At 36.7% G+C, this 17,874-nt stretch overlaps 1 protein-coding gene across 6 annotated transcripts in view; it reads left to right on the forward strand.

The window, feature by feature from the left end:
* The window catches only part of EXOC2 (exocyst complex component 2), a 128,350-nt gene that overhangs the window by 68,955 nt on the left and 41,521 nt on the right, over positions 1-17,874 (forward strand). For all 6 annotated transcript variants that reach the window (XR_008465148.1, XM_054193557.1, XM_054193559.1 and 3 more), the window contains 9 exons: positions 699-823; positions 4,863-4,931; positions 5,184-5,341; positions 8,220-8,341; positions 11,491-11,552; positions 14,241-14,321; positions 15,306-15,365; positions 16,231-16,292; positions 17,201-17,267. Coding sequence is in view for 5 of the 6 variants with exons in the window: in XM_054193557.1 (XP_054049532.1) it covers positions 699-823; positions 4,863-4,931; positions 5,184-5,341; positions 8,220-8,341; positions 11,491-11,552; positions 14,241-14,321; positions 15,306-15,365; positions 16,231-16,292; positions 17,201-17,267 (806 nt within the window). In the remaining variant the exon portion in view is untranslated. The remainder of the gene's footprint in view (positions 1-698; positions 824-4,862; positions 4,932-5,183; positions 5,342-8,219; positions 8,342-11,490; positions 11,553-14,240; positions 14,322-15,305; positions 15,366-16,230; positions 16,293-17,200; positions 17,268-17,874) is intronic.

A 17,874-nucleotide genomic window follows, 5' to 3' on the forward strand; every position in this document is an offset into this window, starting at 1 on the left:
TAAGTAGGTTCATGAAGTGAAAGATTCCGCAGTGTTATGTGTTATGATTGTGTTCTTCATCCAGGACTATCATTATATAATTAGTGATACATTTATTGACTTTTAATGACAATGTTGGAATCTCTCCTGTTTTTCAGGTAAAAGATTTTTACCAAACAAATGAAAACGAAGATGAGAGGTTGGCAACTTGCCTCAGGCCACAATGGAAAATTTTTTGAGCTGGAAATAAAGCAGATCTTCCAGTTTCCATTGTTTGCCTTAATCATTAGCCCATCTATCAGCCCTGTTTCTTCTGCATCACCACCTCATAATTTGAAACTTCTATTGTCTTGATTGCTTTCATGTTACCTTACCTTTTAGAGTGGTTTGAAGACAGAAGACTGGCTCAATGGATTGTTAGGTGGATTGCATTAGATACCCCTACAAGGAAGGCGTGTTCTGTATATATTGTCATAGTGCTGGCACCTTGTAAGCATATAAGAAGGGAAGAAAAAGAGCTTGTATGTGTACCAGTTATTCACACATATGTGGACTGGGCTTTAAATTTTTCCATTCTTACCTGACTGGTTTTACATATACTGTATAGTCACTTGCGTAACACAAAGCAGCAGTAAGCTAGTAGTACGTTTTTTTATTATTATTATTATTAATTCAAAGTTTTTTAATTTTCCTGTTTCCATCCCCTCTCCCCCTTTTAGCTTGGCGATACAAAGCTCCTCAGCAAGTTGTATTTGTTGAAAAGTTGACAAAACTTGTTGTAAGTCAGCTGCCCAACTTCTGGAAGCTCTGGATTTCTTATGTGAATGGAAGTTTATTCAGTGAGGTATGGATTCTTCTATATAAATTGACTTTTGAGTAACAGCGCTCCATAATAATTGTGTTTGAAGTATTATATTTCACTGGAAAAAGTGACTGGATTTATTTTAATCGGAGAGGTTTATAAAACAATATATAGACTCTTACACATTTGAGAGCTGCTACTTTGACTAGTAAAGTGTCTTGCAATATTAACCTATAGAAGTGAGATTATTCTTTTTGTTTTGAAAAGAACAAAAGCGTACACTGGAATTACTTAGAATTCTGCTAGCGGTGTCTCTGTGTGTTTTCCAGGTGCTGGAGTCAATATCTATGTAGTTTCACCTCTTATTCATAGCTTCATTGGTGATCTGAAGAAATAGCAAATTGCATGAGGAATAGAGATATGTAAGAGACAAAGTCATACAGAAAAAAAAATTGTTTCCTTTCTTTGGAACAAGAGTACTCATTTCTCGAGTTTTAGATATTTGAAAGTGATGATAGGTTCAAGGCCAGAGTTGCAAAATGACCAAGGCCCAGAGTGGTGGTGTACACAGACATACTATAGGGAGTCGAGTTTGGAAGTGCAGTCACCTGTGCTTCGAGTCCTTCTTGCTCAGATGATATGGTTTTTACAAATTATGTAAATATAATCTTGATAATCCAGGAAAGGAGGAGGGAAGAATAATGATTCACGATGAGCTGTTTTTATGTGCACACTGTTAACAGATTTTGAAAGGATAACTTTCATAATTAATTTGATATTAGTAGTATACAGTTCACCATCATAGTGATTACCAGATAAATGCAATAGCTTTGGCATTTGTGTTAGCGCTAAAATTTGGTCACAGAAGTACAGTATGTTTTACAGAAAGTTCGCTTCTGGTCCTCAAGCCATGTTGTTTCTTCTCCAGGAGAACTGTAGTAATGGCATATTCCCAAGAAGCAAGTCTGACAAAGACAAACACATGATTGAAGTGTAGTGAAAGGCAGCTCTCTGTTCCATCAACAGTTGATAAGGCACTAGTTCACACCTCCTCTGCATAGCTATCACTGAGAAGTCCTGCTGACTGCTATTTGGGCTCACTCATTCTGGGTAGTAAAAAACTCTGAAGACAAGGTCTGTAAAGAGATGCAGAGATAGTTGGGATAATACAGAGCAGGTGGAAAATAAGCAAGCTCTTGGTCGTGCATGGTATTCAGACCAGCTTCTATATAGAACCTAAAAGTTTGTGCATCTAAAACTTCTCTGCTTAACTGTTGCTATATAATTTCATTCGTTGAGATTTTTTTTTTTATCCTGCCATGCTTACGGTGTCCTGCTGTGCTTAAATCCTTAAGTCATCACAGCTACAGTATTCCATTACAAAATTGTCCCTAAAGCAGAACTACAGCCATAGAATCTACCAGTCTTTGCAGCTTTAGTAGAAAATAAAACGAAACCCTTGGGAAAGGAAATTTGGAAGCTTATTTGTCATTTTCCTTTTCTCTGACTAACTAAAGAATTAACTTTTCAAGCGGCCGTTCTGTTTATTGCCACTATCTATAAATCAATATAACATGTTCATGTGATGATACTGACAGGTGCTATATCTCTTTATATGTTGAACACAATATATACAGCATTTTAACTCCAGTGACAGATTCTATTTGTGAACCTCATTTTACATGATAAAATCAAAAGAAAGGTATGACAATTACTCATAATGTTCAGTGAAGGAAGTAGAATCAAGAAGAAACCTTAGTATTGTTGACTTTCAGAAAAATAATTCATTTCATAAGGGAAATTGCAACCTTTATATTTGACAACAGTACCGTTGGAAATTAGACTTTACAAATTCACTTGTTAAGTTATTGTGATTATTTTTTCTGAGTACAATGAAAAAGAAAGCAATTTCTAAAGAAACTGAGACTTGAACTGTAAACAAGGTTGAGAAATTATGCTCATGAAAATGACTGTAAGTGGAAAATGCAGTGATCTTATGTCATGTCTGAACAAAACATTGTTTCCATGTATTTAAAAAAAAAAAAAAAAAAAGGAGGAGGAGGTAGTTTTCCTATTAGTCTTTAAGGTACATCTGCTGTCCTTCTGTTGGGCCAGATTCTGAGCTTTTGAGAAATTAATCCCCATACATTTGATTTCTTCTGCTTCTTTGGTCCTTACGGAAGCCCCCCAGGTTCTCAGGAAGAGATGAGGGATGGTGCCCTCAGTTCCTTTTGTGTGTTCTGCATTCTGCATGCCACAATCAACAGAGGACGAGTGGGAGAAGGGGTTGGCATAAGCTAGAAGGCTACTTCTAGGGTACCTAAGAATGTCTGTCACCACATCCCATTCAAGACTCAAGGTTTATATATTTTTCTGTCAGAAACCATACAGATTTTAATTGTCCATAAAGAAATTTCATTTACCATGTTGCTTGCTATTTACTGTCAGTCAGGAAGCAAGGTGATTGCTACAGTTTTTCAGGAAAAGTTGTGTGAAAATGGTGTAGAGGGTCATTTCAGCTAGCTTATTCAAGTCTTCAAGACATTTTAAAAATGTGTAAAGAAAATCCCCACGTATGAATAACAAGCTGTATTTTCTTTTGTTCAGTTTGTAGGGTTCTGGGGGGTTGTTCTTTTTAGTTCTGAAAGGTTAGCTATATGCCTTAAAATATTGTCAGTTAAAGATTTACGTGGTATTTCCAACAGTTTAAAAAGTTGAGTTCTTTGAATCACTCTAGGTGAAGTCACATATTTGAGTAGTAACCGTTGGTCTTACCACAAGGTAGTTTTGGTCTGTCTGTGCAGGAAAGGTATAAGATTGGTCTTCAGCAAAACCACTAAGAAAAAAAAAAAAAAGATATCAAAGATCTGTGAATTTTTTTGTTGTTCTTTAATCCAGCTGTAAAACAGTGTGAATTTTAAGTTGATACCTGAGTTTTAAAGGAATACAGCTTATTTTCTTTTTAAGGCGTTAGAAGACAGAGTGGGTATTTTATGCAGCAGTAACTCAAGAGTTGTCTGAAACTGTATCGTTCAGAGCTTTAAAGTACAAGAGTTTCATAGCTATTTATTTTCCAAAACTGTTAAGCAGTTTTATTTTTCTCTAATTTTTGCTTATTTATTTTACCTCAAAAATCTGAAATGCTTTAGCATTTTTCAAGGCAACTTGAAATGTACAGCATTTCAAATTAATAACTTGGAAGTAAACTGATTCTCTTTGAGACAAGACAAACTCTTGTCGTGTTATTGCACTTCTTGTCCAGTAGATGTTGCTGTACATACATAAAATGGGAGATTTTTCTAACTATAAAATTCTACACCTGCACTTAACTCGGTATTTGAAATAACTTTTTTGGTATAATTTACTCTACTGCGTTCTCAGTAGACTCCACAGAAGGCTAGAATTACAAACAGGAAGACTATTAGTCAAACCATGTTTTTCTTCAACTGTAACTGTCTCGTGCAAAGTGTACTCACGTTCCTTGTTTTTCAAAGAAGTGAACCGTCCATGAAGATGCTGATTACTTTGCAGAGTCTCTTTTACAGATTGTTGAATTGTTTAAAGAGCATTGCCAACAAAATGGTGTTCCTAAAAACAAAGAAAAACCGTCAGTCTTCCCCCTCTTATGTTACAATTCCAAATTGCCCTCATTCCAAGAAGTGTCTCCCACTTCACCTCTGTGTCCTTCTCTGGGCAGCTACCATGCTGAGAAAATAGAGTTTCTTCATATAAACTTGATGCATAATTGGACTATATATGTTTTAGCTCTCACTAAGATTACAGTGAGAAAACTTTGACCAAATGAAGTTCGTATTGACAGAGCTGCTCTTATGCTTGTCTCTGACTCTGTCTTAAATACACATTGTTCCTCAGAATTAAACATTAGCGCACTGACCTACAGTAAGTGGAGTTTATTGATTATATAGTCTTTGCTTATTGAGCGGCTACCGTGAGTGAGTTTTTGTAATTGCATCATAAACTCATCAGTTTTCACTTCTTCACTTTGAAACCCCTTTTTTCAGAATTATTTTAACAGTGGTTATGAGATACTTACACTTTTCAATTTTTTCATTTTCACAAGACTGCTGAAAAATCTGGCCAAATGGAAAGATCAAAGAAAAACGCTAGGCAAAGACAAAATGATTTCAAGGTAAGTTACGGGGGGGAAACCTTATTTTCTTTCGGTTGTCCTGCATAGCAGGATACTTTAGTGTCACCACCTTGAAAGTCAGATTTCTTAAATAATATGTGTGCCCTTATACCTCCTTCTCCTCTACTTTCTACCATGTGGAGCCACCTGCAAATCGTATGTTTCAAGCTGTTGTGTATAGCAAGTATATGGCTGCTTAAGCACATTGATAGAGCTTTTTCCTTGATTTTTCTTTCCCTTCTTCTGATGCAGAAAATGATTCAGGAAGTGATGCACTCTCTGGTAAAACTTATCCGTGGAGCTTTGCTTCCATTCAGCCTCAGAGAAGGAGAATCAAGACAGTATGGTGGCTGGGAGATGAAATCTGAACTTTCTGGCCAGTGGCTAACACATGTTATCCAGACTGTAAGGTAAATGGATCTGTGGACCTCCAAATTATGCTATTCCTGGAATATGTGTGCTTTAAGACAAATCGTTTTGTTTATTGCATTAAATACCCTGAGCAGTGAAAATGTTAACATTTTCAAAAATTACTTATGGCAGATTTAGGATTCTATGTGCAAGCGTAATTGATAAATAAGGCTATACCATGAGGCATTATGTAATGATATATTCATTTTTTTTCCATAGCACCTTATGAAAAAGTTTGAGTAAAGTATTTGCCTGGCACAGCATAGACACTCCATGAATGAAACAGGATTTGATTCTTTAGGGTAGAAAGCAATTATCTGTTTCATTTGCTACATGTCTTCCTATCTCTGCTAAAATGGGTGAAAATAGCATGCTTCGCACTATAGTATCATTCTTAAATCATAATTTACTTTTATAGTTGTTTTATGGAAGGTGATACTCTTGTTTATAATGCCATTCTGCTTACACTTATGTATCAACTTAGTAATGCATGTCATTAATTACAAGATGTCTCATTAATATACAGAATTTGCTTCTATTTTTTTATGGAGGGTATAAGAATTGTCATTATCTTTTGGAAACTTGAGTAATACCTGGGTATGATACTGTACTTCTTATCTGCAGTTTTCAAAGTAGGTAAGAAGCAAATATTATAATTGGATATTATCATTGCAGATGGAGCTAGCAGTGATACGTACCTGTTGTCAAGTCTGCTTAACACTTTCCCCGAAGTCTGTTGTCAGTTACAATATCTGTACCTTAACCATTTAAAAAAAAAAAAAAAATCCATGTGAAGTTTCTTATTCTGGCTGAATTTTATGGAAAACTTCCAATTTAAGAAGGAACTGACGTGGCATTTGATGAAGAGATGTAAAGGGGCAAGGGAGCAATCCAATTTCACTCAAATTATAAAATTCTAGAATTTAAAACTTGCACATCTGTAACATTGGCTTGGAAATTTAACCAACAGATTCTCTAAAGGTTGGTTGTGCTTCAGAGTCCTGCCATCTGAGGTGTGATCCAGGCTGAGGTTATATCCTATAAGAAGCCTGTTTTTCGGAGAATCTCCTCTTCCTTTCTGGCCACTGCCCTGGTAGTGAACAACTGAACTGAGAGCTGAGGAAATTCTCTCTGCCTCCCACTCTTTTCCCTACCTCATGTTCTTACTGATGCCTGTGCTGACACTTTACTAAAGTGAGCTAGATTTTAATGAAAAGTGGTCAAAAGTAGAGAAGAAAAGGGGCAATCTGGAGAAGAGGAACTGAACATACCATGATGGGGTACCAACCAGTGACAACCAGGTCAGAAGTTTTTGCAAGTGCTGCAAATGCTTTTCTTTTCGAGCCCCTACACTTTGACAATCTAATAAATTCTTGTGACTCACAGCAATGATGAAGCTGGACTCTTCTCATGAAGAGTCTACACGTTGCTTAAAAACCTTATGTGTTGCAAAGTTAGGTAATAGCTTAAGTTTTATTTTTATTGTTTCTAACATAAAGTCATTGTGAAGCAGGTGATAGAATTTTACTCTTTTCAATTATCTCATGAATGATTTACCGTTTTCTGCTTGTGTTTAAGAATGCGAAATCTTAAAAAAACTAAATAACATGGAGTTGGCATTATATCTGTGTGATCTTAATTTTTCTGCTTGTTGATACTTATCACACAGTGGTTGCACAGTCTTTCTCTTGTACCCCGTTCTGTCATTGCCTAATATGAATAGATTCCAGAGGATAAATTAGAGCTAGGTGATAAAGTGAAGCAATTGTCGGCAAGACTTCTGCCTTATTGTAATGATAGAAAGGTTTGTATTTGTTAGGGTGAGTTATCTGAGGGGGAAAAGATGATCTTGGGGGTATGACAGCTGCGTGCTCCCTTAGAAATGGCATCAGCATTAAGTACAATACTTCCGTGCAGTCTAAAGCCACTTAAACTTCTCACAGATGGGTGTTTGCATCCTGTATTTCCTGGATGGCTGAGGTAATGCAAATTTATGTAACCTACTAATTCAGTAGTTGTGCTGAGCAGGTAGCAGTCTGATGGTTTTGATGGCTTATGCCCCAACACCAGGGGTAAGGAACTGGAGCCTACAGGTGGATGATTGGAAATGTTCCACTTATTGCTCAGACTTGTTTGCTTGTGCCTTCCTACTCCTGTTCTTTGGTATTTTCTGTTACCTGTGCTTTGCTCGGTATTACCAGGAAGGCAAACAGCAGCGACTGAAATGCTCTTCCTTGCGAGCAGCTGCTGTGTTACTATTTCTGAAGGAAAAAATGGAAATGAATGTTTCAGTCCTCAGCTGTAGTAACTGATGATTTGTGCCTGGTCAGAGTTGGGAGCAAAACAATGAATAAATTCACTCTTCACTCTGCAGGTGATTCAGTAGCTGTATTTTGGCTCCTTAAGTGTGTATACTCTTGGCAATCTGATGCGCAGCCATGTCACTATTTATGGCAGATTGATGGCTGTTGCTGTTGTAACGTGGGTAAATATTATCTCAGAAATCTTGTTGTGGACCTAGGATTTGATCTAGGCATTCACATAAAAACAACAAAAAAGCTACTTCTGCTCCATAAGGATTATTCTTGTATCATAAGACAAAAGGTGGATGCAGAAAGGCAGGTGGGGAAGTGCAAGAGGACAGTGGGAAAAGCTGGCATGTTGCTGTGATGACATTATTGTAATGTTACAAAAAAAAAAAAAATCTGTATTTGCAAGCTTCTGAATTAAGCAAATAATTAATCTTCTCTGAATGGGATAATCAGTTTTCCAAGACATGCTGCGGGTGGAGCTACTGTATTCACATACACAGAAAACATCTAAAATCTCAATGAAGTTATATCAGCCTAAAGAAACCTAACTTTATTTGCTTTCCAGGCTTAGTTCTGAGTCTCTTACTGCGCTCGAGATACCCAATGATATGCTTCAAATCATCCAGGATCTTATTTTGGACCTTCGTGTACGTTGCATTATAGTGACCTTACAACACACAGCTGAAGGTAATAGAAGGCTGCAGGTCTCTTTGCTCACTGTCATATTTTTTTTCTCTCTGATTAGGTCAAACCATGTTCTGGAAGGTAACCATGTTTGTTACAGGTATTGTAGTGGCAGTGGACTCCTCTGAGTTCTGTAGTTACTCAAGTATTTCACTTTTCTGACAGACGTGTGTGTTATGAGTCTTCCCTTAGTCTAATTAATATAGTAATTTAGATCTGTTTCCTTTGGCTTGGGACAGTTTTACAATCCAAGTGATTTATCTCGTGATGCAGCTTTCCCATATTGGAAATATCATTTATTTTCTTTTTTGTGTTCTTCTGTAAAGTGAAGAATTAAATAAGCAATGTCCTACTCCCAATAAAAAAAAATAGTCCACAGCCCTTTATGAAGTATTTTAGTATTGTGTTTTCCAAGGCCTTTTACTAACATTATAATCCCCAAGCTTCCTGCTGTGTACATAGCTTTTGCCATAAATGTCTTAATTGTCAAGGCCAGTAACAGATTCTCTAAATCTAATGTGACACTATGTGCATCAGAGGCCATTCATCTTACCGTCTTGTATTCAACTCTGAAACTTAAATGTGAATGAAGTAAATCTTCCAGAAATAAATGTCTGTTAAAATCAGGGCAGATTGATCTACTAATTCACTTAGCAGGGTTTGTTTCCAAAAGACTAATTGCCCTCGATGTTAAAAGAAAAACAGGGCTTTTTAAATCTTACAGTTTAATCCGTTTTTAATCTTTAACATATGATTCATCATTATTTTGTAGGCTGACACGAAGCGAAGTGTTTTACTCAAGCCTCAAGCGTGCTAAGTGCAGGTGGCTACATTAAGCAAATTTTTAAAATTTTGATGACAACAAATCATAAGGCTTCTATGGTTTATTTGATTCAATGTTGAGGTGAACTGTATTCTTGGCTCCTAATTCTTTTATTAAATCCCATTTCAGTGTTAACATTACTTTTCTGCCGTAATGTCAAACTTGTTGGCCACACAAGTACATAGGTTGTCTTGTCTCTTTAAAACTCTATACAGAAAGTATTACCACTGTTTCAGATTTCACTTAAAGTATGTGGAAGTCTTTTTTTCTTTTCTTCATTTAGGGCAATTGAGATATATTATTTTTTAAAAATGGTAGGTGAAAAAGATATTTTTTTTTTTTTTAATGGTGAGATGAGCGTGGTATTATTGGACTGAATGCCCTCTGTCTAGAAATTGTGAGTGATTCCTCAGCTGTCCTGACGTTTCAAAGGAAGGAAGTATCTAGCTCCAAACCGTTTTGCTGACAATTCTTAGCTTATCAAATCTCTGAGCTATCCACCTAGCTTCTCCAGTGTGGTCCAGAGAGCTCCAATACGTGATTAGTGCTGAAGCTCTCTGCCAAAAAGTCGGCTGTCTTACTAGTTTTGCGTGCTTGATGCATCATAACAATAGCCCAGTTCTTTGTTCAGATCCGGGTTAACTGGACCCTTGGAGAAGCTGTTATTTTTAGGGAACCAGTGAAAGGTCAGTTAATGGATGTTCTCATGGAGCTATGTAAGTGGATCTCAGATGTAGTTCTGTCTGTAATACACAAGTTAAAAAGGCTCCTCGTGGACTTGAATCTCACCTCTATAATCTCTCTGAAATCTGAGCTGCGTAGACTGCTGGTATAAAGCTCAGTCTCATATCTTGCTGCGTGCTGTACGTTGGTAAGGGCATTCAGATCAGTTAAATTTTTTAATAGAGCACTCTAACTATTCAAATAGGACAAACCTGCCCACGCAAAGGGTTTTCTTGTTGTCTTATGATAAACACCGTATACTCATGCTGGCCCTGAGAAGCAGTCTGTGTTTTTTTTCTCTCTCGTATGTGATCACTGGTCATAAAGGTCACGAAAGCCAAATTATGTGAATGCCAGACTAGACAGGGGGTTTACATGAATGTATTTGACTGGAATTTGGTAAGCAGTGAAATACGAGAAAGAAATATGTTACTTTTGTAGCAGCTCAGAGCAGAATGAAAAATGGAGCAGCCGCAAAAGCATGCAAAGGCTGACCAGTGCAACCTAAAGCCTCGCAAGAATATCGGTTGAATTAACAGGTTTACTAAATAGGGAAATGAACAGAGTAGTTATTCTGCACGAACCCTTAATACTTTTTATCCTCACTAAGGTTATGCTTCCATGAGATGCAGAATTGCAGGGTATGACACCACAACCAAGCTTCTTAATTTACCTAAGTAAAGCACCAAGATAGTGAAGATACCTTTCGGCATGCATTAGTTATCCTCTTTTCTTGGATTTTGGGGAGAGATGGTAATTCACTGAAATTTTTGCTCATTTGAAAGGGAGTTTCATGATGTACAGGCAGTTCTGATGAGCAATTTGTGTGTGGAAAAAAAACCTGCATGTCAAAGCCTGTACAAACTGCACACAGTTCATCTTTGTTCTGTTTACAAGTCGATTAAGCCCCCAAAAAAGCGATTATGCAGAATTCCGTAGAGGAATCTTGTTTACAGTGCATGAGCTTTGGATTCGCATCCAGACTTAACGCCTGGTAGCTTCAGTAAGCCTACAAAAGCTGGCACCTTCTGGGTAGCGGAAGAGAGTGCTTTTTGTATATGCCTTCAGGTATTTTTGAAGAAAGTCTAACACCACGGATCCTTGACCCTGCGTGGGGACTCTCAGCCTCTTTTATAGTCATTAAATATGAATTATATGCTCTCCTTTCTGTCTTTGCTAAAATGCTGGGCAGTTCTTCTTTCATTTTTAATTTAGAGATGAAGTATAATAGACTAGAGACTTGGGTTCTTAAATGCAGTATTTTATGTTGTGATTAAAAATTTACAAAATAAAAACAAACCCAAAGGCTTCACAATATTCCTTTAATTTTCAGCTTTCCAGTAAAAGATGTGCTTCATGGAACTCTTGCCATGTATCACAGATAGGCTTCTCTATGTGGTGTCACCAGCATACCATGTATGAGTTCCATTCTTAGTCATTTGAGAATGCTGAAAGCTTTGAAGCTTTTAGTGCTATTTGCTTGTATGCCTAGTCATTGCAGTCACAATGTCTGTGGTTTATCTTCTTAAGTTTAAGGAGGTTTTAATGATGAAAATGAATACCTTCTCCCTCCCCCCGCCCTTCCCCCTCTTGCTCTGTCTTACAGATATAAAGAGGTTAGCTGAAAAGGAGGACTGGGTTGTTGACAATGAAGGTTTGACATCATTGGTGGGTATACTTGTGTGTCTTGCAGACGCTTTTTTCTTTGCTGGATTATATTCTCCAAAAACTGAAATATTTTGGACTTTGTCTGTGTATGTGTGCATATTGGTATCTATAGCTTTATTAAAATAGAGGAAGATAAAAAACACAACATTTTTCATTTGGATGGTTACTTACTTACAGCAGTCTTGACAGATCCCATCACCAAACACAAATTTTTTTTTTTCTTTTCTTCCTTTTCCAAAATTTTTATTTGTCCTTCTTAAACTATTATGTCTGAAGTAACTTTAAGTGATAGTAGTATTACTAGACAGCAATATTTTTGAAGGTGCAAAACAGGAAAAAAAGAAAGTATAAATAAAAGCTTTTTTGCAGGCTTGTGCCATGTGTTGAGACACAAAAATGAATAAGAATTGGGCATCAAGATGTGTAGCATGACGTTCTGCCTTAAGCGGGGCTATTTAAATGTATCAGTATAATTACTGCTGACCACTAGCATGATTTTGCTGACATAAACAATAATAACTTTCATAGTTGAGCATCATATTTTAGGGATGGTTTACTGAAGTAAAAAAAATTATTTTTGAGGTCACAAGTTCAGTTCACATCAAAATGCTTCCTAACTTAGTAGGCACACTACCATGGAATTGGTCTGTAGCTAAATAAATAGGTCACTTATATGTTATAATGAGAAATTGAACTGAAAAGCAACTAATTTAGGAGAGTGCCTACACACAAACAACAAATGACTTGAAACCAAATTCAGATAAATTAGTGAGATGCTTTCTGGAAATAAACAGTAATGAGTAATGCCTAAAATACAGCAAAGCATGTTGTAGGTGTGACTTAAAAACAATCTGCGAAAGCAGAAAGGGCCTGTGGGAGGGAGAGTTGCTTTGTGTATATTATCTAAGAGAATGCTCCACAGACTTTTTTTGGTTTTTCTTATTTGCTTCTATAAATACGTGTTTGAAGTTGAGTAGGAGGGCATTAACCAGTCACAATATATACACATTGTAGGAAGGAGTGTTGTTGGGCAATTGTAGTATTATAACCAGATTTGCAGCTTCTGGTCTTGGTTTCAGTTGCCGCTGACTTGGGCAAGTCCCTTAACTTTTCTGTTTTTCACAATTCATCTGTAAAATGGAGAGAGGAGGAAGGATCTTCCACAAAAGCTTTTTTTCTTTATGCTTTTGCTGCATTCTAACCCATCTTTATTTAAAAACTGCTTAAGTCTTTTTTTTTTTTTTTTCTTTTGTATTTAGAAATCACTCATGGCTTCCTTGTATACAGCACTTCCCTGGATACCTTTTGAGGCAGTGGTTTAGACATGCCAGATTTTAATGGTGGCAGTTGACCACGTTTTGTCGTAGCAGGGTTATTTATCTACTAAAGTAGAGTTCATTGTGGTAATATTATAGCAAAAATTGTAGCAAAAATGACACAGTATAAACAAGGGCCAGGCAGTCTATTTGGGGGCATTTTAGGCTTGAGGTAGAAAATGTATTTTAAGTTTGTAGGAAATACTGGTTGATAACCCCTTTAGCATTTATATTCCAGGTAAGAGATACAGTAAGACACAGAACCAACTCTCCTCAGTTTTATGATATCCAAAGAATAACATATCTGAACAGCTTTCGCTCCCTGAGGTGTGATGGCTTATTATGTGAAAACAAAAAAAACAAGAGGAGCACTTTACTGCTGTTCTTTTTCTTTCAAGTGGTTACAAAATTAATATACACAGATTATCTTAGTGGCTTTTTTAATGATTTTCAGGTTCCCGTGCAGGCATCACTTTCATGATCCACCTCCACCCCAACATTTACAGAAATAAAAGTTACTCCTAAGCCTAAAGTTGGTGATGTGCCATAAACTATCTACTGGATGAAAAGCAGGTTTACATGGCTTAGAAGCGTCTTTTGTCCATCTCTTTGACCCAGATGCAATAGGACAATGTCCCCCTTTTCTGCTTCATGTTGCCCTGTACAACAGCTGCCTGCCTAATACCAGCAGGCAGCCTCATTTGAAAAAAAAAAAAAGGTGTGACTTAACAGGGAAGAGAGAAAGACAAGGAAAAACTGACTAATGACTGATGCCGTGAACTCGTTTGCACTTTCAGAGTGAAATCGATGCATGCATCAAGACATTCTTACTTCAGGTTTGGAAACCTGAAGGTAAAAAAAAAAAGCTCCCCCCCCCAGTGGATTTTTTTCCTTCATGTGAAAGCAGATTCAGTCCGGTTTTGTTAGAAACTTTTTGCTGAAGTAAAAGGCAGAAATGTCAGATATCCCAGGTGAAATTCTATCCCAACTTAGATCAAGGGGGGAAGAAGGGAGGGTGTCACAGGCATCTATAATGTAATTGTCAATATATGCTACCACAAACAAACTATAAAAATCTTTCACGGCTCTTCTGGAGGAGGCTGTTTGGTGTAGAATTCTCTCATTCAGATAAAAAACCAAAACATTGATCTGTGATAATAATTCTGTAGATAACTTAAGTACCAAAGTACATCAGTATAAAAGGGTCCTCTGGTAATATATAAATTGTATGATTTTTTTGTTTGGTTTTTACCGTTCTTATTTGGATAACTTGGAAATAAATAGCTTGATATGTGACATGGAAGTTTTTATATATTTGTGTAGTATACATTTGACATGCTTATCTAAAGCTAACAAGTCATTTGCCTTTCAGCCATCACAGTTTGAACAGTGCATTATCCATTCCTTGCAATCTCTTAAAACTGTGCTGGACTGCAAACCTGGAGAGGCCAGCGTAAGTTTTGATTTATACTTTTATTTTCGTTCTTTTTATGTAAATTACTATTGGGTTTCAGAACAAGAACTTTCAGAGAATGATACAGAGATATAACTTTCCTCTTTATTTTTCTCCATGTACACCCTTTTCACTGATGCTAGCTTTTAGAATTCTGTTTGTGTTTCCTTTGTTAGGGGTAATGGTGTGTGCATGGGGCAGATTGGACCTATGTTTAAATCTTTAAAGCTGTTTTTTTGAAAAAAAGCCACTAATGTAGCATTAGAGAGTAGGAGATAGCAGTTGATGAGACTTTATTTACATAGAAAAAAAATAAAAGGAGGGGGGTATTCCTAGGAGTTACTCTTCACTCTGTTGCATCCAAACTACTTGCAGAAGTTAAACTCAGCTTTTTACTTCTGTAAGCTTTATTTTAAATCAGGAGTCCTGATTGTTCCCATCCACTTAGTACCTTGAGGCCCTGATTTATTGTGATACTGATATTTTCTGTCAAGTTTCAGTGATCTAAGGAAGTTCAACACTTTTACAAAGTCTCTTGGGCCCCTCTGTATGGGTATTGTTTCTCTCTCCTCCCTTTTTTAAATTTTTATGGCTAGCTTTTCTAGTTTCTCAACGTTATCCAAAAGAATCTGCAGTGCATGGCGAATCCTTCTTGTTAGGGTGTAAAGATCTTCGAATATTCTGGAAGCTTTTTCTGCAGTTCCATTAGCCAACAATGATACATATCACATGTACTAGGTACGAGGACTTCTTTCCTTTTAGTGTGTTATCTCCTCATGCTTGTCAGACTGTTTATTGGGACTTGTATTCTCTCTCCCCATTTTTAGGGTGGGGAAAAATTGAAACTGATCCATGAGAAAACACTGTGTCCCAGCAGCCATTCCTATAATTGTGTCATCTCTTTAGGGATAGATTATGCAGGCTTTCCTTGAGAATAAGGCCACATGAAACTGTTCTGCTGAAATAATATGCTTGCATCTCCAGGTTTTCCAGCAGCAGAAAACACAGGAGGATGTGTGCCAGCTAAGCATTGGGATCATGCAGGTAACTCAAGCACTTCTAAGTGTGAATTTGCGCAAACGAGTGATCAACAAAAATGTCTGCTTTGTACCCTGCCCACCTCCCAAAAGACAGATGAAGTTGATGACTCTGTTATTCCTCTGATACACTCTGGAATACTGAGAAAAGTTTGACTTTAAATGTATGTAGAGCTTACTAGCTGAAGCTGATGATATCAGATCCTCAGAGGGTAAGTGACATATTCAAGTATTTTACTGATTGTGACTGTTCAAGATTTTACTGATGATTGAGAGACACTTGCTGAGCTGATGTCATCTAACATCGATATACTACAGTAAAAGGAGCAATGCTGATTTTCATCAGCTGAAGTTCTAGCTTTTAATTTTTGTATCAGAAACCAAAATTTTTTGTAACAAAATCTGATATTTTTCTTAATGTATTTGAAATTAGGTGATAGCATGGCTTAGGCTTTTGAACCGTTTTTATAGTCTTCTCAAATAAGGCATCGTGAACCGAAGCAAAAAATGGATTTGAGTGATGCTTCTGTGATGTTTACTTGGGACCAACTGTTCGGATTGAACAGCTGAAAACCTTTAACAAAGCCTTCTTCGCAAATCGGCAGATTATCACTGCATAATTTTAGCCATGCCTGATGAGAATCACTTAGCAGGATTAAAAACTCCTGTGTTTTGCTTTAAATAAACAGTGATGCATATAAAATTAAAAATACGCATTCAAAAGGTGTAACTAAGATGTTACTGTATGGAAGGTTTAAGACAAAGAAAGGTGATGATGATTGTTCTGCTTCTGTTGACTGTAGTAAAAGGGAATTTAAGAATTTTTTTTTAGTTCTGGCAGAAAATGTAGATCTTGCTTTGTTGTTTCCTAGGTCTTTATAGACTGTTTGGAACAACTGAGCACCAAACCTGATGGTGACATAGATACAGCACAGTAAGTAAAATAAATAGGCCCTAGGTGTAGTCTGAGGGGGCAGGTCTCAAATTTCAGTGGTGGTGTGGTTTTATCCTCTCTGGTTTTTCGTATTTCTTGTGAATACTTTTGCCTCTGGTTAGCGATGCTTTGAAACAAGAGTAGATACTTTTTATGCCAAACAATTCAGTGACATCATGTAATAAACATGGTACAAGATATCGAATATGCTATTAGATATAATATTTTATTCAGTGACAGGAGTTGTAGTGTGCTGTGGAAGCAGGTGTGTTTGGTATTGACACGACCTTACACAGAATGAGTTGTCCTTGTCACTAAGTAATGTCTACTCATGGAGAAACAGCCCCTGCCTTTCTTTTCTTCCCTTTTATTTTGACTGGTTCTATTGGTATTTCTGCTAAATTCTTGAAAGTTTGTTCCATAATTGCTCATGAACCACTTATTTTACAGACCGAAACAAGTCAGAATAACCTGAGTTTCCAAGAGTACCAGTCATTTCTGTTTGAAAAGCCAGAGACTTGGCAAATATTGGTACCTGCAATATGCATTAGCAAAAGGCAAATTAACTGTGTTCCTAACGCCACTTTCTTTTTTGCTAGTTGGATGGCTCTGTTGGCTGGATAGATGTAAAAACAAATAAGAATCTGTGGCAAACCAGAGAAATTATAGAAAATTGAAATGTTTTAAGAGGGAAAAGTCTGTAGCTACAACAGTACCGTCTGTCCACAAAGCTCCAGCAGACTTTGTGGGCATCTTAGAAAAACTGAGCAATGTGGGCTGCTTTATTATCTGGTGTGATAGGGCTTGAAACAAGGTCCCAATCTTTTGTTCCAACTGTTCATTTGAATCCACCATGTATCAGATAATCAAAATCACTATACTACTCACTTTTTAAACAATATTCCTAGTCTTTCAGTTGATGTTTCATCTCCAGATTTGTTTGGAAGCATTCATGAAGACTCAAGTCTTTCTTCAGTAAGTTTTGCTGCTATTTCTAAAAAGCTGATGTGATACTTAATGCTTCTCAAAGTTACGGGAATGTGCTCTTATTTTATTATTTTTATTTTGAAACAATGCCTGTCTATGATATCTTAGTATACTAAGTATATCTTAAATTAATTAATGAAGACATTTTTTGAAACCAGGTCCTCCTCAGAAACTAAAATGGCATCGTTGAAATCAGTGAAAATAGCACTGATGTTAAAACAGCTGAGGATTTGAGTTTTGATTTATCACCTTGTTTTAAATGATAAGAACTGATCTGATTATAGTTACTTTTTAAAACCCGCAAAGATACAGATATTCAATAACATAGCTTTTCCCAAAAAAATACTTTACTGAGAGTAAGTGTTGATTATTTGTGTGGCTTGTTTGGTTTTGGTTTTTAGGAAATTGGAAAAAAAGTTTTTAAATATTCTTGACACTTTGACTTTGGTTAATGTGCTTTCTTCTGGTCTGGTGGCTGATGGAAAAAATGTACTTGTTCCCTGCAAGAAACCTAGTGAGAACCTCTTGTGAGGTTAATATTCCTTAGTGTAGGTTTTAAACGTTGTCAGAAGCCCAGCTTTGCCTCATTTACAAG

This window comes from Rissa tridactyla, chromosome 2 (assembly GCF_028500815.1).
Source record: "Rissa tridactyla isolate bRisTri1 chromosome 2, bRisTri1.patW.cur.20221130, whole genome shotgun sequence".
NCBI classification, from domain to species: domain Eukaryota; kingdom Metazoa; phylum Chordata; class Aves; order Charadriiformes; family Laridae; genus Rissa; species Rissa tridactyla.